We start from the raw sequence: 25,805 nt of genomic DNA on the forward strand, positions 1-25,805 counted from the left end.
CAGAAATCAACTCTGGCTGATATAAGTCTAAAAGAACTTTTGGGGGAATATCTGGAGTAGCTCACAACATAAATGAAATAATCAGGCCTTGAGAGAGATTAAGAATAGGACAGATTCAGCATTCAAGCAATATGGAGGATTTAAATTCCCAAGACAGAGTCTGATTGGAGGATCTTGCATCATGTCCCCACCCCTTAGCTAAGAGCAAGACATCTTGATTGACAGTCCTGTTAAAGCTGCAGTCAATTGAGAAGGTATCTAAATTAGGACAATCGGGGTAGGATAGGCTATGCTACAGTAATCAGTAAACCTCGACATCTCAGTGGCTTCACACAACAAAGGTTTATTTCTTACTCACATGAAGTCCAATGTGGATGGGGTGAAACCCTCCAGGGCAGCTCTCTCTCCTCCACAAGCTGACTCAGGGATCCAGGGTGTTTCCATATTATGGCTCTGCCATCTTAACCTGTGCTCTCCACAGTTGCTGTCAAAAGCGAAGAAAGGACAGGAGGGTTGCAGGGGATGTGTTCATTGGCCAGGCCTGCGAGTGGCTTACAGCATATCTATTTACATTCTATGGGGCTGAACCCAGTCACAGCTGAATCTGAATGTACAGGAGACAGAAAATGTGATCTTCCTGCTTCCCTGGAAGAGGAAAATGAAATGGAATTTGGTGAACATGTACATTGTCTCTGCTCTGGAAAGAGTAGAACCCCAAAGAGGGGTGTTGATATCAAGATAAGGAAGAAGGGGTGCCAGACTGGGCTTGGAGATTTAATCTTCTCTCTTTCCACACAGATCTTGCCCACGTGTCCTCCCCAGCCAGTCTTCCACAGCCATGGCAGCCTACGGCCAGACGCAATACAGTGCGGGGATCCAGCAGGCTACCCCCTATACAGCTTACCCACCTCCAGCACAAGCCTATGGAATCCCTTCCTACAGTGAGTAGCAAACAAGTCCTTACTCTCCTCTTTCGGTCCCCAAATCATGGTCTTTGTTCTGCACTATTGTCTCAGCTAAATGTGGATTGATAAACACAACCAACCTGATTCTGGATTAGAGATAAAGGGAAAAGAGTAACACTTTAAATATGGTTCAAATTCTATAGACTATAATATCAAGACCCTTTTTGATGGCAAGAATTGGAAATTGAACCCAAGCTGGTTTAGGGAAAATTGGAACTGAATGATTTGCGTACAGAGAGATCTGTGGATACAACCCTCATCAGGTATGGCTTGATCTAGGTGCTAAAGTGTCATCACGAGGAGTAAGTCTCTTTCCATCTTCAGATGCTCCCAGCAAGTTCTCCCTGCGTGACAGCAGAGATGGTGCCTGTCCACTCAAGGTTTGCATCCTTTTAGCTCCACATGCCTAGTGGAAGAAGAGCTCATCTTTCCCAGGAGTTCCAACAGAATCCCATATTAGCCCTCATTGGCCCAAGTTGGGCCATGTGACGATGCTTATAGCAAGGCAAGGAGAACAGGGTGATGGAGATAAGGAAGGTGAAGCCTGTGGATTATCTATGCAGGAGGGGTGGTTTTCTTAAAGGAAAACAGAGTGGTAGTATTGGAAGAAGGAGAAATGGATGTGGTGGGGGACGAGGCAGAAACAACAGACCTCCCACCCTTGACTGTTCACATCTTACAGCTAAGAACTGAAGACTTGCAAACTGGCTCACCGTCCATGCCCACCTGCCCTTGCCTCTGACCTTGAGTCAAGCTGTTCCCTCCTAGCTGATATCTTAACCAAAGCCCTTTTAGTAGCAAGTGACAAAAACCCAAGCTAATCAGCTGGAGGAAACAGGAGTTTATTGCGTATGTAGCTGGGAAAACCTAGGGCACTGGCTTCAGGCAGGCCTGGGTCCAGGTCCTCAAGGAATGATATCAGGACTCAGCCTCTGCTTCACTATCTGTGGACCTCAGGCTCAGGCAGTCTCTCCCACTGTGGTGGCAAAGACAGCCCTGGCAGTTTCAGGCTGCACTGCCCCCCCCCCCAAAAAAGAGAGCCCCCACTGTCTAGGACTTCCTGCAGAGTCCCAGGAATTTCTCTACTGGACTCCCATATCCATCCAAGAAGACTGGTGCTGTGGGTGGCCATATTTGGCCACATGTCCACCCACAGAACCAGGGGTCAGATCAGCCTCACCCAAAACAACTGATCTGAAGGTGAGGAAGGGGTGGTTCACAAAGGAAAAGGAGGCAGGAAGAAACAACAGTGTACCTGGCCCCAGATTTTTAAATCTGTATGTGTAATTTCAAATTATGTTGCATGGCATAAAGGAAGCAAAGACTTGTTTTACGTTCTAGGGCCGGGAAAGGCCTTTAAATAAGGAACGAATTCGGCTGAGAACTGAGAGAGGGCCATGTGCAGGCATAGACAGGAGAGCGTCCAGGCAGAGGGGCAGCCCCTGGGAATGGGGAGGAACTTGGCAATTCTGAAAAGACCAATGGCTAGAACACGATGGGAGATGAGGTGAGTGAGGTGGGCGGGGCCTCCGAGGCCCAGGAAAGATTTGGGGTTCTGTTCCAAGTGAGACTGGAAGCCACTAGAGGGTTTATAAGCAGTGGGTAATAGGATACAACTTACGTGGGTTTTTTTAAAATTTTATTCTTATTTTTATTATTTTTAGAGACAGGGTCTGGCTCTGTCTTCCAGGCTAGAGTGCCATGGTGCAATCATAGCTCACTGTACCCTCTATCTCCCAGGCTCAAGCAGTCCTCCTCCCTCGCCCTCATGAGTAGCTGGGACTACAGGCACTCACTACCTCCCCTGGCTATTTTTTTTAATTTTTTTGTAGAGACAGGGTCTCACTTTGTTGCCCAGGCTGGTCTTGAACTTCTGGCCTCAAGCAATCCTCCTATCTCTGCTTCCCAAAGTGCTGCAATGACAAGCATGAGCCACCGTGCCCAGCCTAGGTTTTAAAGATCACGCTGGCTGCTGTGGTGTGTCTGGCTCAGATGTAATCAGGAAGAGAAGCAGGAAGGCCGGTTGGGAGACAGATGAAGCCTGGAGCAGGAAATGTTGGAGGCCTGGGGCGAGGCCATGGCAGCGGACAGACACATGTAGACAGAATCAAGAGCAACTCTAGAGGCGGAATTGATAGGTCCTGTCGAGGCATCAGACCAGGCTTAGTAATCGTCACCATCGTTGACTTCCTGTCACTCACACTGATTTATTTCCACTAATTCCTTTAATCCCCACCTCAACCCTACAAGGAAGGTCACCTCATTATCCTCCCTTGAACGATAAAGAAACAGAGACTCAGAGAGGTTAAATAACTTACCCAAGGTCACCCAGCTGGTTGGTGGCAGAGGTAGAATTAAGCCCAGGTAGCCTGACTCTGGACCCCGAGCCCTCACCCGTGGGGTTCCGACGCCTGGCTGTGCATTCTGTAAATCCTGGGGGATTACCTATGACACACCTTGGCCAACAGGTGTGGGCATCTTTTCTAACTTTCTTCCCCTCCTGTGCTAGAAGGCTTAAAATACAATCACACATAAGTTACCCTGCTTGGCTGAGAGGCAAGAAAAATGAAGCCATATTCTTTTTCACATAAAAGAGAAAACTAGCCCTGTTCCCAGACAAAACATGGCATCAGATGGAAATCAATTTGGTGCAAAGTTATTTTACTGTCTCAGTTACTTTTGGAGCGTCTGTTCCTGGATGATACAGTGTAGATGATAAGAGCACATGTCCTGGAACTCTGCTGCCGGGATTCACATCCCACCCTTGCCTGTTGCAGGCTGCAAGACTCTGAGGGAGCAGCCTCCCCTTCCTAAACCTCAGTTTGCACGTTTATACAATAGGAGTAATACTAAGTCTACCCCTCTCATGATTGCTGGGAGGATTAAATGAGATCATCTACACCAGGGGTTGGCTAACTTCTTCTGTAAAGGCACAGGTCGTAAATATTTTCTACTTTGTGATCCATATGATCTTTATCACAACTACTCAGCTCTGCCATTGTGGCATGAAAGTAGCCAGACCGTATGTAAACTAACGTGTGTATCTGCGTTCCAATAAAATTTTATTTACACAAACGGGCAGTGGACCAGATTTGGTCCATGACCCTGATCTAGATGAAGGGCTTCCTTACCAGGGCCCACCCCAAGAGAAATGCTCAACAAATGTCACCTGTCCCAGTAGAAGCGAGGCTGACACACACACACACACACACACACACACACACACACACACACACACAGAATGTCCATGTCACTGAACAATAACAGGTGGATGAAAAGCCGTTTCCCTTTATATCTGCCTGTGCCTGAGCAAGCCGTGTTTGTTCATCGTCTGGACAAACCTTGTTGGATCTTGTCAGGAAACTTTTTTCATTGCTCCTTGGCAAATAGTGCTATTTACTTTGTTTAAATAGCTGCAGGAAATAACACAATTGAGCAAACTAGAGACAAGGACAGAGTATTGAGTATTTTTTCCTCAATTTATTATGCAATATTAAAGACATACGTAGTAGAGTAATACTACGACACCTATGAACTGACCGTTCAATTTAAAAAATAAAGGGAGGTGGCCTTCCTTTCCTCTCAAAGATTGCTGTGCCCCCAAATTTCATGTTTATCATTCCCCCGCACTTCTTTATGTAGAAGAGATCAGCAAACTTTTTCTATAAAGAGCCACATAGTAAATATTTTTGTCTCAGCAGACCACACAGTCTCTATCTCAACCACTCAGCTCTGCCGTTGTATCATGAAAGCAGCCATAGACAAAGCATAAACGAATGACTATGTCTCAAAAAACTTTGTTTACAAAAATGAACAGCAGATCACATTTGGCCTATGGGCTGGAGTTTGCTGACCTTTAATGTAGAGTATTTTAAGCATTTTTAAAAATTTACCTGCTTTGTGTCTTTTAGTACAGATTCTTTAGCAGCTTGCTTTTTCCACCCAACATTATGTCTGTAAAATGTATCCATATTCATACAAGTAGCTGTAGTTCATTCATTTTTACTACTGTATAATATTCCACTACTTGACTGCACCATAATTTATTTACTCATTCTTTAGATAGTCTTTTAAGGCTGTGTTTCTCATTTCATAGGATGCTGCGATCAGCATCTTTGTGCATTTCCCAGGGGTGAAAACCTACGAGAGGAATTTCTGGGTCATGGGGTATAACCATTCTTCACTATCCTGGATAATGGTAAAGAATTTTTGTTGTCTCTGGCTGTGTAAAAAGCCACTGCAGAATTTAGTGGCTTAAAACAACACTGACGAATTATTTCTGTGGGCTGGCCAGGTGGGCCTGTTGCTGGTCTCCCACAGTCCTTCTCACGCTGCTGTGCTCAGCCAGCAGGTGGGCTGGGGCTGCCTCGATGGCGATGGCACGCTGGGGCCTCCCTCTCATGTGGTACTTCCTCCTGGGTTTCTTCAGGCATGGTGGGCTCCGATTCCAGCAGGCTGAAGATGGAAGCTTCAAAGCCTCTGGGTGCTGAGTCTCCAGAACTACCGGGCGTGGTGGTACACACGTGGTCCCAGCTACTAGAGAGACTGAGATGGGAGGATCACTTGAGCCTGGGAGGTCGAGGCTGCAGTGAGCCGTGAGCGTGCCACTGCATTCCAGCCTGAGTGACAGAGTGAAATCCTGTCTCAAAAAAAAATGTAGTTATATATTTATTTTAATATGTACTTTATATCTGTGTGTGTGTGTGTGTGTGTGTGTGTGTGTGTGTGTGTGTGTGTGTGTGGAACCTGTGATTTCTTGGTCATTATTGCTTAAGGCAAGCAAATAGTTTTAAAATTGAGCTGATTTTTTTTTTGGGGGGGATGCAGTCTCTCTCTGTCACCCAGACTGGAGTGCAGTGGCATGATCTCGGCTCACTACAACCTCTGCCGCCCACGTTCAAGCGATACTCCTGCCTCAGCCTCCTGAATAGCTGGGATTACATATGTGTGCCACCACACCCAGCTAATTTTTTGTATTTTTAGTTTCACCATGTTTCCCAGGCTGGTCTTGAACTCCTGGCTTCAAATGATCTGCCTGCCTCGGCCTCTCAAAGTGCTGGGATTACAGGCATAAGCCACCATGCCTGGCCTGATGTTTAAAAATAACATGAAATGAATCATTATATGGATGGTGCTGGGATATGGGAAAACCAAGCAAATGGTGCACAACATTGAAGATAGGGAAGTGCTCATTTGGTCCAAAACCCTCATTGTAGTCATGAGGAAACTGAGGCTTGGAAAGCAGAGGGCACCTGCCTCAGTGATATCCCAGAGCCAGGACAGGAAACGAGGACTCTGGACTGTGCCAAGTGCCATGGGCTGATCCAGAATTCACATCACTGAGCACCTGCTCAGGGGGCTGTTGATATTTTAAACACAAACAAACCATCTCCTGTCTCTCCTCTGCTCAGATCCCTCCAGGGCCCCTCTCAGGATCAAAGCCAAAGGTTTTCCACTGCAGTATCTTTGCCCCATCCCCATCCTGATGATCTTTCTGACCTCATCACTCACCCTCTCCCCAGCCCTCACCCCACTCCAGCCTCACTGGCTTCCTTGCTGTTAATTCATCCAACATACCGAGTACGCTCCTATCTCAGGACCTTTGCACATGCCTTCCCTCTGCCTGGACAGGTATTCCTTCGGGTACCCACAAATCTTTCTCTTTTGCTTCCTTCAGGTCTTTGTTCAAATGTCTCTTCCTCCATGGGACCTCTTCCTCATCCTCCATGGGACCTTTCCGGATCACTCTGTTTGAAATTTCAAATCCCGACTCCCCTTGACCAACTTTGCTACCTCCTTCCCTACTTCATTCTTCTTTTTAGCACCATAAGACTCTAAATGGAGTCCAAAAGATTTAATCATGTTTGGAGAATTGTGTTAGTGCGAGGTTCATAAGATGGAAGGGAAAAGGGTGTGCCGCTGAGTGCCAGGGAGTCTGGGAGCCAATCATGTTGTCTCTTGTGTTACCCAAAAAGTATTTCATATGCTTCTCCTCTACTGTGGGTTTTTACTTGTTTTTCTACTGTCATTCTCCTCCCGCTAGCATGTAAGCTCCAACCACTGCAGTATCTCCAGCATCAAGATCTGTATCTCCTGGCCTGTTGCAGGTGCTGAGCTAATAGTTGTGAATGAGTGAATGAATGCTTAGTGGCTGTCTGTTTTTGACACCCTCTCTGAAATCCACACACTCACTTTGGTGCTTCCATGAGCGGAAGCCAGTGGAACTTGCAGATAGTTCACGAGCACCTTTTCGGAGGCCTCTTTCTCTTTGGTATGAAGATATTCATCAGAGATGCCTGGGGAGCAGGAGGTCTGATGAGATCAGTCTGTCTCTGGGCCAAACCGTGACCAGATTTCCTTTGAACACAATCTCTTAGAGCAGTGTTTCTCCATCTGGTTTAAAAGACCAATTTTCAGGTTTTTGCTTTTTAATTGCCATTCCACTATGGACTAATATTTTTGTAAAATAAAATGAACTGCTAGAAGAATCAAATTAGAATATTTATTTATTTATTTAAGATGAAGCCTTACTCTGTAGCCCAGGCTGGGGTGCAGTGGCGTGATCTCAGCTCACTGCAACCTCCACCTTGTAGTTTCAAGCAATTCTCGTGCCTCAGACTCCTGAGTAGCTGGGATTACAGGTGTGCACCACCACTCCCAGTTAATTTTTGTATTTTTACTAGAGATGGGGTTTCGCCATGTTAGCCAGCCTGGTCTTGAACTCCTGACCTCAAGTGATCCACCCACCTCGGCCTCCCAAAGTGCTGGGATGACAGGCGTGAGCCACCATACTGGGCCAAATTAAAATGTTTTAAAAGCATACTAAATACAAGTCTGGAGAAATGGCCTTAGATGTCAGAACAATGCCAAGTTGCTGCAAAAGTTTCTGCATGTTTACTTCTCAGTGTCTGACTTTCTCATTCTGAATTTGTGACTGATGCATGGACCGCAGTCTGGACAACAGACTTACGGGATGAAGGCCCTCGTGTGCCTTTACCATTTTCATATTCTCTTCTTTTTCTCATGGATTAGAATTTTATGATCCAACCACTTCAGCAAACAAAAGAAGAGGTGAAAAACTATTTTCTTTTCTTTCATAGTCATTCATTCACCAGTTTTTAAGCACCTACTGTGTGCAAGACAGGGAGCCACATATGGGGAGACTTCAGGGTACAAGAGGGACCCAGCCCCGTCCTCCTGGAGCCTCCAGCCTAAACAGAGAGCAGAGGTTCAGCAGTGAACTGGGATGAGTGCCAGGCAGGAGAAATGCATGCTACTCAGGGCTGACTTAGGTCATAGAAGGCCTTTCTAGGCAAACAATATTTGCCTAATAGAGAAGAGGGAGGTGTGGGTTCCAGGCAGAGGAAGCAACATATGCAAAGACTTTGAGTCCAAAGACATTGTTGAAGTTTGTCCGTATCTATTTAAAATGGACAATGTAGGCATCCTTAGTTGCAGCAATTTCTGTCTTGTATCCAATCAAGACAAACACTGTGACATTGCTGGAGGAAGTATGTCCATTTCATCTTGGATTGTAATAGTAAAAACGGGAATCAACCTGGATTTCATCACCAGGGAGCTGGCTGAGCAGGCAGTGATATTTCCAATTTCGGCTTTCCATCCCATCCCTGAAACAAACAGTGTCTGAGCATATGGCTTGAGCAAAGTAAGCGAAGGAGCCCAGGAAAGGCAGTGAGGTCGGAGGGGTGGGCAGAGCCCACACAGGGCCTTGGGGGTCACTGCACTGCAGAGTTTAGATTTTACTTTAGGTGCACAGTGAGGCCGACTGTACCCAATGCAACATTAACCACTCCTGGTGGACTGAGCAAAAAGAAGGTGCTGTATACGTATTGCTTGTTGCTGCCATCATTGTTGTTACTAAAGTCTGGCACCATCAATGGCTTAAAACCCCTCACACCTATTATTGAGAAGCATCAAGATAAGGAACCTTGACTTCAGAGTTATCTGCCAATTGCAAGACCCCAGTCCAATGGATTGGCAATCTCAATTCTCACATCTTTAAAATGAGAGAAGTACTATATTGCCTGTTTCATGAGACTGATGTGAGGATAAAAGAGATGTGTGCTTTAATTACTTCGTTCAGAGCCTTTATGTGTTCATTCTTTCCTCTTTAATTTCCTAACAACCCATCATTTCACAAGAAAGGAGGCCTCCAACCTGGGGTTGCAGGAGAAACTTTCGAGGTCACCAATCAATGAAGCAAACCATCTAGGACTCCAGCCCAGATTTCCTAACTCATAATCTATCTGTTTTTACCTTACTAAGCATTCTCTTATTTTGTGGGGTTGACAGGGTAAGAAGGAGGTAATTTCAATAAGAAAACCATCAGCAGAACTAGAAGTGTTCTTGAAAGAAATGAAATTTTAAACAGCAATGAGATACTGTTTTATACCCATAAGATAGACAGAGAGATAAGCAATGTTTGATAACACAGTTGGTGTGGTTGTGGAGAAGCAGGGCTCACTCAGTGCTTGGAGAGAATGTCACCTACAATGTAGGGAGCACCATTCAGCAACATCCAAGAAAATTTAAGACGCTCTTGCCCTGGACTCGGTGAATCCAGCCACTGGGAATTTACCTAAAAGACTTGCACGTGTGCACAAAATGTGTGTGTGTGGTGTGATGACTATAAGATGCAGCAAATACATATGTATATGCATATAGGTACATCTATATATTAAATATATTTTCTGCATGTATGTATGTGTGTATATATACACATTTGCTGCATGTGTGTGTGTTATGTGTGTATTTGCTGCAGCTTAAATTAGAGTCATAAAATCTAAAAACCACCCAAAAGTTAATGAACAGGAAACTGGTTAAATGATGGGGAAACCACACATTAGAATGTCACGCAGCCATCAATACAAAGTAAGGAAGAACTTTATAAGCTCATGAAGAATGATCATTATCACATATTGTGAAGCAGTAAAAGAAAAAAAGAAAATGAAGAACAGAATTTATAGAATACTGCAGTTTATTTTTTAAAAGATGGAATAGGTATCTACATTACGTATGTATATTATATACGTAAGTTGGTATATGCACAGAACTTGTCTGGAAGTGAATTGTGTTCCGTAAAGCTGGTAATTGTGGTTGCCTATAGGCAGAAGAGCTGGGATTTGAGGTCAGGGATAGGAAGAGATACTTTATGCCTTTTGTACTATTGGAATTTTCTACAATGCATTCATTACAGTTTCGATAAAAATTAAGTGAATGAGCTGATGATGGTTAGCCTCACCTCCTCAACACAGTCCCTTTCTCAGCCAGTTGTTCATGGAATTAGTACCTATGCTTTAGCTAAGCGTGCCACGTTTTGCTGAAGCAGAAGGCAGATTTGTAACTGTGGCCTTGGGATAAGCAGGTCCCCCCCAAGAGATTGGAGAGTGTGTCTCACAGTTAAGTGACATCATCTTTGCAGAGGAAGGGTGGTTCATTTCACACCTTTGCCCAAAATCCTAATGGACGTTTAAGCCATACACGGCACTACTCAGTGGAGTAGTGGGCTGCAGGCTTGCATACCTACCAAGCTGGCAGGTAGCATGGGCTGGTGGCATTTACAAAATATGAGACGTTTGTAGCCTGCGTTTCCCTTCCCCACTTTTGATAGGATCCTAGGATGTACCAAAACAAATCACAACTGCAATGAGAAAATAGCATCTTAAAACCAGCCTCAAAGTCCTGCAGATGGAATGAAATCTATGATGACCTGGGAAACATGTGAAAGGGGCAGCTTGTGGTCACATGTGATGCAGACATGGTGTTACTAGACCATCTTGTCATTCAAAAAGAAGCCATATCTCCAGCTTTTTGTGTATGAAATATCCTTACTTTTAAACAAAATCAACTAATTCAGTTTTTCTTAAAAATATGCAGGCCAAGTCAAATATGTCTGTAGGCTAACTTTGGCTGACAAGCCACCAGTTTGCAACTCCTCATTTGGAAGCTGATAAAATTGCATGCTGTCTTGACCCAGTAGCTCTTTTGTACTTTTTGTACAAGAGTACAACGAAGTACTCTTGACCCAGTAGCTCTGCAGTATTCTATAAATTCTGTTCTTCATTTTGTGGGTGACAAGGACGCATCCTAATCATGTGTCCTTGGTCCTTTTTTTTTTTTTCCCCCTCTTCCTTCAAAGGCATCAAGACAGAAGACAGCTTGAACCATTCCCCTGGCCAGAGTGGATTCCTCAGCTATGGCTCCAGCTTCAGCACCCCACCCACTGGACAGAGCCCATACACCTACCAGATGCACGGTCAGTGTGGCGCTGTGGCCCCTTCCTGCCCGTCTCTAAGGACCACTGAAGTTGGGTGTCCATTCATTCATTCAGCAGATTTTTTGAGCACCTACTATGTGCCAGGCTCTATCTCAAGGAGTGGACAAAATAGATACAAGATCTGTCTTCACGGTCATTACCTGCCATTGGGGAAAGACTAATGATAAAGTCGGCAAATGAGCCAGATGATTTGGGAAGGGGTTGAATGTAAAAAAACCTGGTCTTTGCATAGAGAGTGATGAGCACTTGGGAGGTCAGGAAAGGTGAGATTTGTGACTTTAGATCAAATCATCGGGGAAGGCTCTTGAAGAGATGACGTTGGGCAGAAACCCAAAGGATGAGGCAAAGCAGCCACATAGACATCTTAGGGAAGAGCATTCCAGGTAGAGGGAACAGCCTGTGCAAACGCTGCATGCAGGGAAATGTCTGGATGTATTTGAGGCACAGAGCTGAGACCCGTGAGACTGGAGCAAAGTCAGAAGGCATGTAGGAGGAAAGAATCTTGGACAAAGAGCAAGGCAGAATGACGCATGGCCTTGAGGGATGTGGGAAGGAGTTTGCTTGTATTTTAAGTGTGATGGGACAGGCAAGTCTATTGTAGAGACTCAGAAATGTTGGATGGTGGAAATATTGGACAGTCAGGTAAAGAAGCTGTTATTCCAGGCAGGAGGATCAAGGCTCTGCAGCCCCAGAGGGTGGCCTTAAGGAAGAAAGAACTCCATTGTGTAATCCTCCACCCACATGCCATAAGGAACTGGCTTGCTGGGTTCTCCCATGCTCACCTCCACTCTTTACCATCCAAGAGCCCTTCTCGGTTCTGATGCCCCCTTGGGAGCATGCTGGAGGTGATGCATGGAGCAGAGGACTAGTGGCTGTAATTTTCGGGATCCCCATTCTGCTGTTTCCCTTTATATAAGTTGCTAAAAATTACCATCAAGGATCTGAAAAAGTAAAATGACAAAGTGCTGGGCTGATGAGTGATTGTACTTTTTTTTTGAGACAGAGTCTTGCTATGTTGCCCAGACTGGGCTCAAGTGTTTCTGTCACTTCAGAGTATCTGGGACCACACGTGTGCACTGCTGCACCCAGCTTTGATAGTACTTTTCTTTTAAAAGAAACTACTTGGAAGTATTATCACTTCGTCTTTATTATTTTAATTTTTATTAAGGAAATAATAAAAATGATTGTCAAGGGCAGCATTTCAGGAAAAAAAAATTGTGAAAAGAGAACAATAATCTTAGAGATGTGTGTAAGGAAAGCAGGTGATAAACATTCATGCCCAGCCCTGAGAAGAGCTCTCTGGAAAGGTCTGTGTTCAAGTTTGTCAGTGATGCCATGAGCTAGCCTTGACCAAACATGCCAGCTGCCAGGTGATGCTGTGTGGGTTCTCTCATACAACCTTCATGACGCTCTCAAGCGACGGTTCTGTATCATTCCCATTTCACAGAAGAGGAAACTGAGGCATAGAAGGAATGACTGATTTGGCCAACACCAGGGCAAGGAGTTTAGATTTTATTGTAAGCGTAATGGCAAAGGGACTGTGTCAGATCTCTTGGGGGCCTCGTGGAATCCCGACCCCCAGCCTCACTGCAAAGCCCGTCCCTGTAACCCCGGCACTTTCCTGCCTCCTCTGCTTCTGCTGTCACCTTTGTGTCCCCAGTTGGGGCCTTTCTGAGGCCCACTGAAGGGAGTAACCTGCTGGGACCCATCTCTCCAAGTGGTGAGTGAAAAATGACACCAGCCCCGAAATTAGGAGGGGTGTAAAGGTACTGAACTTAACGTGCATTTGAGTCCATTTCAAGCCAGTTTCTTTCCAGCTCTTTAAATAGAAACTGGACTTACTGCCTCAGGGCTTCTGAGGCCACAGAGGTTGAACTGGGAACCCAGTCCCCCTATCCCATTTTGACACCCCCTCAGCCACACAATAAGTGATCTAAGGTCTGCAGGAGGAGCCCCCATTCATTCATTCATTCATTCATTCCTTATGTTGAGCACCAGCTTGACGCCTGGCACCCTTCTAGGCACTGAGGGCACAGCAGCCAACAAAGACAGTCTCCTCATGGAGAAAGATGGACAGTAATCAATTGACAAATAGATAAATAATTATACATTTTGATAAAGCCTGTGACAGACAAAAGCAGGGTGGCATGCTGGACCGTGAGCAATGGTATGGCCCAGGAGTGGCGATCAGCATTCCCCAGGTGGTCAGCCATCTCCCGATGGAAAGGAGGCCGCCACAGGAGGGGCCAGAGCCGTACAGGCAGCAGGAACGCAAGAGCGAAGGCCCTGCAGCAGGAAAAGGCTCACAGTGTTCAAGGACTCCAGAGGAGCCTCATCCTCTCCTCCCCAGAGCAGGATATGCAGAATAATGTTCTTTCTTCTCTGGTCCTTACAGCAACCACGTGAGGTGGGCCCCATCAGCCCTGCTTTCATAGATGGTGAAAGTGAGGCTCAGAGAGGGCAAGTGACTTGCCCAAAACCACAGAGCCGATAAGTGTTCGGAGCTAGGATTCAGACTCCGGTGTCTCCGGCGCCGCTTCCTCTAAATGATGAGATTTCCTAGACTCCTTCAGGACTCCAGGCACTGTCCTAATGTCTGCACATAAACATGCCTCTTAATCTCCCCAGTAGCCCCATGACATGGGCACTATCACTGCCCTCATCTTACAGGTGGAGAAACTGAGGTATAAAATGTTTCAGTCACTTACCGAAGATCACACGGCCACGGCAGTGGGAAATGAGCCACGCAGTTGCCCAGGCACATAACCCTCATGCCATCCTGCCCTTCACACTCTCTTAGATCCATCTGGAAGGTGATTCTCGGGTGAGCCTAGGGCCCCACCCCCGACCTCAATCCCCACCAGCCAACGTCTCCAGCTCTCTTCTCACCCTACCATGGGAATCGTCCAGGTTATTTTCTTATCCTCCTGGCAGCCCAGATGACAGAAGGGCAGCGGCAGCAGCTGGGCTTTGTCCCAATTAACTGCCTTCAGTCTGATGCTAATGGCTATAAACTGCTCTTGAGACAGCCCAGGCATTTTGCAAGCCTGACATATTCCTCCCTAAGTATTTTTTTCAAACACAAACACACGGAACGCTCACACACCATGCCCATGTGCTTCCTATTAACTTTTTTTTGTTTTTTTTTTGAGTTGTTCCAGAGGAGAAATAAACTCTCGAACTACTGAGAGCATTTCAGAATGGAAGACATTGGTTGAGCTTAGTTTCTCAGAGGAAGAAGAAAATAAAGCAGATTGAGGCTTATGAACTTTTAGGCCTGAAAATGCTGATTTTGTGAAATTGGCCCATGGTGAGAAGCTAGCATAAGTCTTTTTCCTTTCTAAGAATTAAAACCATAATTTTGGCCCATAATCCCAGCACTTTGGGAGGCCAAGGCCGGTATATTTATTGCTTGAGTCCAAGAGTTCAAGACCAGCCTCAGAAACCTGGTGAAACCCATCTCTACAAAAAAAAAAGAAAAAGAAAAATTAGCTGGGCATGGCGATGCATGCCTGTGGTCCCAGCTACTCAATAGGCTGAGGTAGGAGGATCACTTCAGCCTGGGAGGTCATGGCTGCAGTAAGCCATGATCATGACACTGTACTCCAGCCTGGGCAATAGAGCAAGACCCTGTCTCTAAAAAAAAAAAAAAAAAAAAAAAAATGCTGGGCATGGTGGAGTGCACCTGTAGTTCCAGCTACTCAGGAGGCTGAGGTGGGAGGATTGCTTGAGTCTAGGAGTTCAAGGCTGCAGTGAGCTATGATCACCCCACTGCACTCCAGCCTGGGCAACAGAGCATGACCCTGTCTCAAAAAAAGAAAAAATATATAATTTTATAGAAGCAAAAAAAGGGCGCTCATGGGGCTCACCTCATCATTTTATAGATGAGTAAACTGAGGCACTGCAACGGAGCATCTTACGGAAGAGCACAGAGCAAGCTTTAGACAAGCCAGGATGCCTCCCACTAGGTCTTCTAGCTAATCTCATAAACTTCTAAAAGCTTTAGCACAGCCATCACCCATAAGGCCCTGGTTTGAGATCTGTAGCTGTTTGGCTAACACTGCCCCTCCATAGAATATGCAATAAACGTAAAAGAAAAAAGTTCACAGCTCTCGTTCAGCCTTTGCATGGTTGTTTATTTTCTTTATTTTAAGTTCACCCTGGGGTTTTTATGGCTGAAGTGTATTTCTTATGGGTTTGATTTTTTTCTTTTTGGCTTCTCCTGGTAAAACACTGCTATTCACAGAAATACCCACCAAGGTTAAAAAGAGGGAAAAAAATCCCCAGAGTGTGTTATAAGAAGTTTCTGGTGCCACAGAGGAGTTAAGAGCTCTGGACCTGGCCTGTAGTCAGTCCTGGCGGTACCCCACACACAGTGCCATGAGTTGGAGAAGCACATGGACTCCTCTGTGCCTCAGTTTCCTCACCTGTGAAACTGGTATCATAGTGAGAGAAGTGACAACATGAGGCTTTGGGAGACTAAATAACATGATTCATGGGCACATCAGATGAGATCCATAAAGGCTGGATTTTCTTTTTATTATCTCTGTTATTCCTTCCTTAGCATGGTAGTTAAAAACAACTAAAAGCAGGGGCTCTCAAGTCAGGTTGAGTTAACATCCGAATCCAGCTGCGAGCCAGCCCTGGGACCTTGAGCTCAGTTCCTTCTCAGTACTCCAGTTTCCTTCCCTGTGAAATGGGGACGCTAAGAGTACCTTACTTGTGGGGTGCTATGATGACTAAAGGTGTTAATGTATGTGAAGTATTTAGAGCAGCGCCTGGCACAAACTAATGCTCCCTAAATGTTAATTATCGTTGTTATGATTGACATTGTTAGCCTCACTTCAGGTTTGATGGGCCGTGTTCTTTCCAAGTTCACTTCTATTTCCTGAACTCTCAATTTTAGTAAGTGGCCAGGATAAGAGAAAAGAGGAATACTAATTTGAGACTGTAGTACTGTCTGCATCCACATAAACTCCCCTTCCAGTGAACTCTGTGTTGTAGGGAGACTTAAAAACAGGCCAAGCTCAGTGGCTCATGCCTATAATCCCAGCCCTTTGGGAGGCTGAGGTGGGCGGATCATCTGAACTCGGGAGTTCGAGACCAGCCTGGCCAACATGGCAAAACCGCATCTCTACTTAAAATACAAAAATTATCCAGGTGTGGTGGCACACACCTGCAATTCCAGCTACTTGGGAGGCTGAGGCAGGAGAATCACTTGAACCCAGGTGGCGGAGGTTGCAGCGAGCCAAGATCACGCCACTGCACTCCAGTCTGGGCAACAAAGCGAGACTCCATCTCAAAAAAAAAAAAAAAAGGAAAACAGTGGGAGCCCTGTCCAATGGAAACTCCTTTTGCATTTATGAAGGGCCAGGGAACATAAAGACTGAAGCTTAGAACCCCTCCAGCAGCCACTCAGGAGCAACATGGAAACATGCAATTCAAGGATGTGTAGGAAATTAACAGTTCAGTAAAAGCACTTGTAACTCAGTGATCTCAGCTCGAGACCTCCGAGGCTAGATTGTGTTGGATTTAGGAAGTCTCTATGTCAGATTAATGAAATCTACCACCAGTAAACTGTGTGACCTTGGACAAGTAACAAAACTTTCATGATCTGTGTTCCACAGTTCTAGTGCTAACAAGTGCTCCAGAAAAAAATAAAGGGGTTGGTGCGGGTCGTGGTCATACATACCAAATACGTTTAGTAAATAGTGCATGCCACAAAGTTAAAATAGACATCGTTGCTACAAGACTTTTCAGAGCCTTTGCAGGCTGTTGTGCCTTGTACTTCTCCAGGAATAGAATTCAGGAGGCAGTTTTCCCAAGCAGATAGGCTGAGGGCCCCTCTGTCTAAACTCGTTCTGTGGTCACTGAGAAGCCCTGGATGTCATGATCTTTTAGGACCCTTCCTTTATGAACGCTCTTTGAATTCTGTTGTTTTAAACAATGAACATGTATATATTTATTTTTCCTGTGTTTTAATTAAATTGTTTCTTTTTGAGACGGAGTCTCACTTTGTCATCCAGGCTGGAGTACAGTGGTGCGATCTCGGCTCACTGCAAACTCTGCCTCCTGGATTCAAGCAATTCTCCAACCTCAGTCTCCCAAGTAGCTGGGATTACAGGCGCCTGCCACCACACCTGGCTAATTTTTGTATTTTTAGTGGAGATGGGGTTTCGCCATGTTGGCCAGGCTGGTCTCGAACTCCTGACCTCAAGTGATCCGCCCACGTCAGCCCCGCAAAGTGCTGGGATTACAGGCATGAGCCACTGTGCTCAGCCTTAATTTTTAATTTTTAACTGAGATATAACTTACATATCTAAACTTCACCTGTTTTTTTTTTTTTTTTTTTTTTTTTTTTTTTTGGAGGCAGGGTCTGTCTCTGTCACCCAGGCTGGAGTGCAGTGGTGCGATGGATTACAGGTGCTCACCACCACGCCTGGCTAATTTTTGTATTTTAAGTGGAGACGGGGTTTTGCCGTGTTGGCCAGGCTGATCTCGAGCTCCCGAGCTCAGGCAGTCTGCCCACCTCAGCCTCCCAAAGTGCTAGTACAGACATGAGCCACTGTGCCCAGCCTGGGTCTTTTTTTTATAACTTCCATGTCTGTATATAACATGTCCAATCTTCTGGCTTCTTGAACAGATAGAATCCAGTTGTAGTAAACGTTTTAATGTCCGTGTCTAATTCTATCATTCCTGTCATTTCTGGGTTCGTTTTCATTGATTTTTCTCCATGTTAAAAATCATATTTTTCTGCTTCCCTGCATGCCTGATAAGTTTCAATTGGATGCCAAACATAAATTTTACCTTGTCAGATGCTGGATATTTTTGTATTCCTATAAATACTTTTGAGCTTTGTTCTGGGATGCAGTTAGGTTACTTAGAAACTGTTGGATTCTTTTGAGTCTTGCTTTCAGCCTTGCCAGTTGGGATCAGAGCAGCGTTTAGTCCAGGAGAAATTTTTTCCACTACTGAGGCAAACCCTTCTGAGTATTCTACCCAATGCCCCATGAATTGTGAGGTTCTGCAATTCTGGCAGGTGGAAACAGGGCCTATTTCCGGCTTCATTATGAGCTCTGAAGCTTGTTGCTTCTGATCTTTTCCAGTGGTTCTCTCTCAGCCCTGGGTAATTTCCTCACACCCGTGTGCTCATCAGTTCTCAGGTGGCCACTCAAGGGGAACTGTGAGCAAACCTCCAGAGCGCTCCCAGCGCAACTCTCTTTTTCTGCGAGTTCTGCTCTGCCAATTCCAGCCACATTAGCCTCCCCTGACTTGTAGCTCCATCTCCCCAGCTCTGAGAGACCACGGGGCTCCACCTGGGTTTTCCCTTCCTGGAAACTCTATCCTGGGGCAGTCATTCAGCTCACCATCTGTTTCTTCTCTTGCAAGGATCACTGTCCATGCCTGATGCCCAACGTCTTGGAAACCTAGTTTTCAAACTGTTTCAGCTGGGAGGGTAAATCCAGACCTTGTTACTCAGTCTTGGCCAGAAGTGGAAATTCCACTGCATTGGTTCGTTTGTAGTTTTTCCAGAGCATAGGCTAACAGCAGCTGAATGTAAAATACCAAACGCAAGCAAATGCAGCAGGCCTGGTACCAGTGCAGTTCTGCTCATAATGCCCTATGTCCTTCCTCTTCCTCAGTTTGGTTACATGTTCTATTTTGGGAGAACTAATTTTGCAATTCCCGCCAATTTTTGTGCATTTTGCCCTTGTTTCCATAATTCAACACCTCCATCATCTCTTCATCACCTCCATCAAGATACTTTCACTTCCTTTTAAAAGCAAAGATCTCTATTTCATATAATGCTTCTCAGTTTATTATTTATATATTTGTTTTTTCACCATGCTATCATTTTTACTAGGATTGTCACTGCTTTGGTTAATGTTGTGGCTACAAAGTGGCATTGTTTTGGGGCAGTCAGCTCTAACCCTACTTTTTCCCATAAGCTCTCTGATTTTAGTGCATGGGTTCATGTAACTCATGGCCTTTCAAGAAGATATTATCACATGATGGCAGAAACACTTGTCTATATTCTTTTCACAGGTAACATACTGTGCACACTCTTCTGCACTTTGTTTTCCTCATTTAGCTATATACCTTGGAGAGAACTTGCTAAGTCAGTATATAGAAAGAGCTTCTTCATTCTTCTTCATAGATGCCTATTATTGCATTGAATGATGTGCTGGAAATGACTGAGCCAGTTCCTTACTGGGGGCCATTTGGCCTGTTTCTACTCTTTTCACAACTGCCTCCAAAATGGTTATGAAAACCCCTATATGCATATTATTTTTTATAAGTATATCTGAATGGCAAATTTCCAAAAAGTAGGACTTGGGGTCAAGGGGCAAGTCTATATTTAAATTTGGTGGATATCTCCAAGTTACCCTCCGTAGGGATTCAACCCATTTACACTCCCCCCAACAGTGTCTGGGAGTAGTACCTGTTTTCACAAAAACTCACCAACCCAGTGTCCTCTAATGGTTGAAGTTTTTGCCAATGCATGAAAAAATGGTGTCTCGGGCAGTAGTAATTTCTAAGTCTTTTCTCACAAGTGAGGTTGAGCATCTTTTCAGACCTTTGACTGATTTGTATTTCCTTTCCTGTGAACCCTGGTTTGAATCTGTGAACACAGGAGATTTGACTTGAAAAAGAATGCAAAAGAAAAGCAATTAAGTACTAGGCATACCAATATTTAAGCATATCATAAAGCTTCAGTAATCAAAACAACATGCTTCTAGTGTGAATATACTCACCGATCAATAGAGGAGAAGAAACAGTCTCAGAGAGAGACCCACACATTTAGTACGTGGAGAAGGTGACATCTTGAGTCAGTGGGAAAATATGAACTATTGAATGAATGGCATTGGAACAGCTAGTTAGCCATCTGGAGAAAAATATCCCTTCCTACTACCAGAAAACAAATCCAAATGGATTGACGGTTTAAATGTTAAAAATAAAACCATAAAAATACTAGAATGAGAATAAGCACAATTTTTTATAACCTTGGAGTGGAAAAGGCTTTTCTAACCAGGACACAGAAATCCAAAATCCATAAATGAAAAGATTGACAGGTTCCACTACAGAATTTTTTTTTTTTTCTTTTTGGCACGGCAAAGAACACCAGAAGTCAAAACAACAAAACAAATGACAAAAAACAAGCAGACAAACAACAAAAACAAGAAAACAAAATGACAAACTGAAAAGAAATATTTACATCTGAAGTCACAAAGAAATGTTACTTTTTCAAAAATGATTCTACTAGTCTGTGGATTGAACCTGCTCCAGGATGTGGTTCTTCTTAATCAGGATTTCAAACTCAAATATTACAGGGCCATGCAGTAATGTAAAAGAGAGATATGAGCTAGGTATAGGGTTATAGGGAGGGTGGGAACTGTAGCAAACTAGAGACTAAACCCGCCACCAGTGCTGGGGATAGGGGGGCGTTACTTGGCTTCAGCCCATTGCTGCCCCTTTAGATTGGATCCTAAGGAGACCAGATCTTTCCATTTTTCAAAGTGATCCCCAAAACTCTGTTTAATGTGAAATCTCCTTATTCTTTTTCAATATGGACAATTGATTAAACTCTCTTTGAAACACCTTGTGAAGCACATACACACATATAAGGCTGGCTTCATGCCCACATCTTGCAATCTTGTGCCGTATTTTCTTAACTGAACCACAGGTCCCGTGATGACTGGATGGAGCAAATCACAAGCCAACTGGTGACTTGGGGAACCACACAGATCACCTCCTTTGGGTTCCCCCACCTCTGGCTTGTTTCATCAGTGAGGTGTGTTCCAGAGAACTTGAGTGATCATTGTGGCAATGGTTGAGTGTGGAGCCCAGTGGCCTCCTCATGGTGAAATGGAGTCATTTCCCTATTTCTCCCTGGCGATGGCAGCTTTCAGGCTGTCCCAGCCCAGCCAGTTTTGAGCAGTCTAAATCTTCCTGATCTCACTGCATCAGTCAAGACAGGAGCCAGGGTTGGCATCCTATGGGTTGTTGGACTGAGGCCGAGTTTCCTAACGTGAATCAGCAACTCTTCTGCACACAATGAAGTGGGTGAGGTTTCCCCATGCATGTCAGCATTCTCGCCCTGTGCAACACCTCCAGCCTGGGGGTCACCTTCCCCTCCCCTTCGTGTGTGCTGGCAGGCTTGCTGCCTTTTGCTTGAGCTAATGTCTTCGGAATTTAGAACGTATAGAGTTTAAATGGAGGGTCTTTTCCCTAGTTACATAACAAGTTAGATTTGATCACCCCTATCTCAAAAACCACTGGAGGTAACAGGTGGAAACAGCCGGAGAGACTGAGAATGAGTTTGGGATCAGGAGGGAGTTTAGTTTAACAGCAATTTGCTAAGGCAGTGCTGTCCAATAGACCCTTCTGTGACGATGGAAATGCTCTGAGTGGCTGTGCAACATGATAGCCCCTAACCACAGGTGGCTACTGAGCACTGAAATGTGGTTAATGCAACTAAGGAATTAAATTTTTAATTTTGTTTAATTTTAATTAATTGTAAATGCACCTACTCTATTGGGTAGCACAGGTCTAAAGGATGTTTCCAAGCTAACTCTTCAGTTGTGTTATGGACTGAATTGTTCCCCTTCCCTAAAATTGATATGTTGAAGCCGTTACCTCCAATGTGATGGGTTTTGGTGATGAGGCCTTTGGGAGGTGTTAGGGTTAGATGAGGTCATGTGGGTGAGGTCTTCAGAATGGGATTACTGTTCTTATAAGAAGAAGGAGAGAGAGAGCTCTCGACCTCCTTGTCTCTCCCTGAATGCACATACTGAGGACAGGCCATGCAAGGACACAGCAAGAAGGTGACCATCTGCAAGCCAGGAAGAAGACCTTCACCAGGAATCCAACCAGCCGGCACATTGACCTTGGGCTTCTTGGACTCCAGAACTATGAGAAATAAATATCTGCTGTTTAAGCCACCCAGGTGACAGTATTCTGTTACAGCAGCCTGCGCGAAGACAGTAAGTTTTTCCTGGACGTGCAGAAGCAGAGCTGGAAAAGCTAATATCCTGAACATTTTGTTTGTTTCTCTTTTGAAGATGCTTCACCTTCTTCTCTTCTTGCCCCCACTATCAGACGAATTTTCAAAGCAAAGCAGGTCTATGTGTGGCATCAGGAGCTGGTGAGTGACAGAAGCTGGTGCCTTCATACAGCCATCATCCCAGTAGATATTAAGGCAGCATCTCCTCTGTGCCAGGCACTGTACCAGGTGCTGAGAAAGCAGAGGTGAGCAAGAAAAATACAGTTCCTGCCCCCCTGGAGTTCACACCGGGGTTGGGAGATGGACGATAATCCAATGATGACACAACACATGTAAAATTGCACCTGTAAAGCACTAGGACACGGGGCCAAGGCAGAGTCTGCAACCTTCTGGCTCCAAGCCTGTGCTCTTCACTCAGCCACTGGTCACATACCCAGATGCCTCAGGAGCCAGCGCACACGATCAGTGTGTGAAGATGGCTGGGTGGGGCCTGTGACAAACTAAGGAGCCCCAGCCCTATATACCGGGGTAGCCCCACCCCATTAAAGCTGGTTATTGCAGTGCCATAGATTAGTTATTCAAAATTTAAATTTAAAAAAACAAATGCCAGAAATCTTTTATAAGAAGTTTCCCAATTAAAAAGACTTAAATTGGTAGCAACAAATTTTTAAAAACAAAATAAAATAAAACTTACTATGCAAGCCAAAGCACTTGTACAGATTAGATTCAGGCCACAGGCTGCCATTTTGCTAACTGTGTTCTCCATCATGACCATGTAGAGAACTGATGTGAAGGCAGGGGACTCTGAGCTCAGAAGGGGAAGAAATGGGGGTTAACATATTCAGGACAGGGTGCAAGAAGGCAGAAGGGCCACAGGTTATGGATGTGTCCTGTCTCTCTCAGCCACAACAGCTGGAAGAATAATGATGGTGTGGTTTCTAGAATAAGAGTTGAAGTGGAACAAGGGCTCAGCCCATAGAAGGAGCTTATTGAAGACATGCTGAGGCAACTCTGCCTGGCCACCCTGTAGCTCGCTGGTTACCTTGATGGGCAGCCATGGCTTTTATCCATATTTTCAGGGCAGAAAACAGGTGGAACCAGAATGAGGCCATAATGGCTGTCACCAGTGGGCAGCCAATTTGGGGTTGACATAACTGTATCTGCAGGGGAAGCATGATCAGGTCCTTCATAATATTTAAGGCTTACCTACTCCTTTTGCCCCTTCCTCTGTAAGTAGCACTGCTGTCTCTTACATCCTTTTCCTCATACCTCCCATTCATTCTTTCTGCAGGGTTACTAACTTTCTTATTCTCTACACTTAACACATCTTTACATTTTGCCTGTATTGCCCAAGCTCCTTGCCTGCTCACTAAGTTTTTATAACACTTCCTCTGCGTTTCATTCACCCCATCTCTTTTTCTTTTTTCTACAACACATACTTGAACACCGCTAAATATTCAATTAAGAATTATTGAATACAGGCCGGGCGCGGTGGCTCACGCCTGTAATCCCAGCACTTTGGGAGGCCAAGACGGGCGGATCACGAGGTCAGGAGATTGAGACCATCCTGGCTAACATGGTGAAACCCCATCTCTACTAAAAATACAAAAAAAATTAGCCGGGCGTAGTGGCAGGTGCCTGTAGTCCCAGCTACTCGGGAGACTGAGGCAGGAGAATGGCGTGAACCCAGGAGGCGGAGCTTGCAGTGAGCCAAGGTCGCGCCACCACACTCCAGCCTGGGCGACAGAGCAAGACTCCGTCTCAAAAAAAAAAAAAAAAAAAAAAAAAGAATTATTGAATACAGTACAATTGAACCCATTACAATAGCATTCTTACAAAGTTCTATGTATGTTAAAGTCCTGAAAAAAAAAAATTCTACGTGTAAAATGGACTGATATGCTGGAACAGAGGTTAGTAAACTTTTTCTGTAAAAGAGCCAGAGAGTAAATGTTTTAGATTTTGAGGGTCATGGGTCTCTGTCCCACTTACTCGTAACTGTGTCATTGTAGCTTGAAAACAGCCATAGTCAATATGACAATGAATGACCAAGGCTGTCTTCCAAGACAGTGTTATTTACAAAAGCAGGTGGTGGGTTGGATTTGGCTGAGCTCTGTATTCTCGGGTCATATGATTAAAACCAGACCTTATCTGCCGGAATGTTTGGTTGGATATTTGAAAGTCAGGTGGGACCTGGGAATGGTATTCCTTTTGCTGGACTCTCCACACATTGCAGAATGTCTGCACCTCTGTCACCTGCCCACTAAATGCCACTAGTGTCCCCAATAAAAGTGTCCCCATGAATTTCCAGGCACCCCCTAGGGGTACTGCAGCCACCCAACCACTGGTTTACACAGTGGCAGGTTCAGGCGTGGGGAGAGATGGCTGTGGTGTAGGAATGAACATCTTTCGCTCAGCAAACATTCACCAGTGTAGGCTCGATTGCAGGCAGCATGCTAAGCGTGGGCCACGCAGCCCCAGGCTGACAGTCAAACCCCACCTTCATGGAATTTATATCCCAGGGAAGAGGATACAGGCAGAGCATGAGTCTAGTTGACCTCCCATAACAAAATACCATGGTCTGGGTGGCCTAGACAACAGAACTTTATTTTCTCACAGCTCGGGGGGCTAAAAGTCCCAGATGGAGGTGCCAGCAGATTCTCTTCCTTGTGAGGTCTTGCTTGTATGTGCTCGCTCTGCGAGCACATGACCTCTCCTCTTTGAGTTCACAGAGAAAGAAATCTCTGCTGTCCTTTTTTTTGAAAAACGGAGTCTTGCTCTGTAGCCCAGGCTGGAGAGCAATGGTGCAATCATAGTCACTATAATCTCAAGTGCCTGGACTCAAGCGATCCTCTCATTTCAGCCTCCTGAGTAGCTGAGACTACAGGTGTGCACCAGACTGCTACTTCTTATAAGGACACCAGTTATGACCTTGCCACTCTTATGACCTCATTTAATCTTCATTACTTCCCTGGAGGCCCTATCTCCAAATACAGTCACATTGGGGGTTACAGCTTCAGCATACGAATCTGGGGGCCACAATTCAGTTGACAACACACAGTGGGTAAGGAAATGAGCAAATGACAAGATGATGTCAACTGTGATGAGTGCTCCAAGGAGAATAAACAGGGAGATATAACATAGAGAAACCAGGAAAGATGCCAGGCTCTCTGAGGAAGTGACAGTGGAGCTGGCACTTGCTAATTCGGAAGAGCCAGCTGTGGGTCACAAGTGTCACCAGCAGATAGGAGGCCAAGTGGCGAGGAGCCAAGGGGAGAGGGATGGGGAATGAGGTGACCGGTGCTGAGACACCAGGAAGCCATGGGGTTCTAAAACAGGGCAGGTGATCTGGTTTGCATCTCAGAAAGACCAGTTGACTACTGGGATAAGTGGACTATGGGCAGATAGCAGGGGCTGCAAGGAGGCCAGGAGGAAGCTCCGTCCTGAGACAGTGCCCGACCTGTGGCTGCCTCTGCCTTCCCCTCCCCTTCTCTAGGTCAGACACAGTGAAGCCAATATTCACAAATGTACCTGTGACAAT

General features: G+C 45.2%; 1 protein-coding gene across 3 annotated transcripts in view; it reads left to right on the plus strand.

The window, feature by feature from the left end:
* The window catches only part of EYA2 (EYA transcriptional coactivator and phosphatase 2), a 300,584-nt gene that overhangs the window by 112,301 nt on the left and 162,478 nt on the right, over positions 1-25,805 (plus strand). For 2 of the 3 annotated variants that reach the window (XM_010384164.2, XM_030915789.1), the window contains 2 exons: positions 799-941; positions 11,125-11,241. In XM_010384164.2, the coding sequence (XP_010382466.1) occupies positions 799-941; positions 11,125-11,241 (260 nt within the window). The remainder of the gene's footprint in view (positions 1-798; positions 942-11,124; positions 11,242-25,805) is intronic. The other variant, XM_030915788.1, reaches the window with a different exon arrangement.

This window comes from Rhinopithecus roxellana, chromosome 13, assembly GCF_007565055.1.
Source record: "Rhinopithecus roxellana isolate Shanxi Qingling chromosome 13, ASM756505v1, whole genome shotgun sequence".
Classification (NCBI taxonomy): Eukaryota; Metazoa; Chordata; class Mammalia; order Primates; family Cercopithecidae; genus Rhinopithecus; species Rhinopithecus roxellana.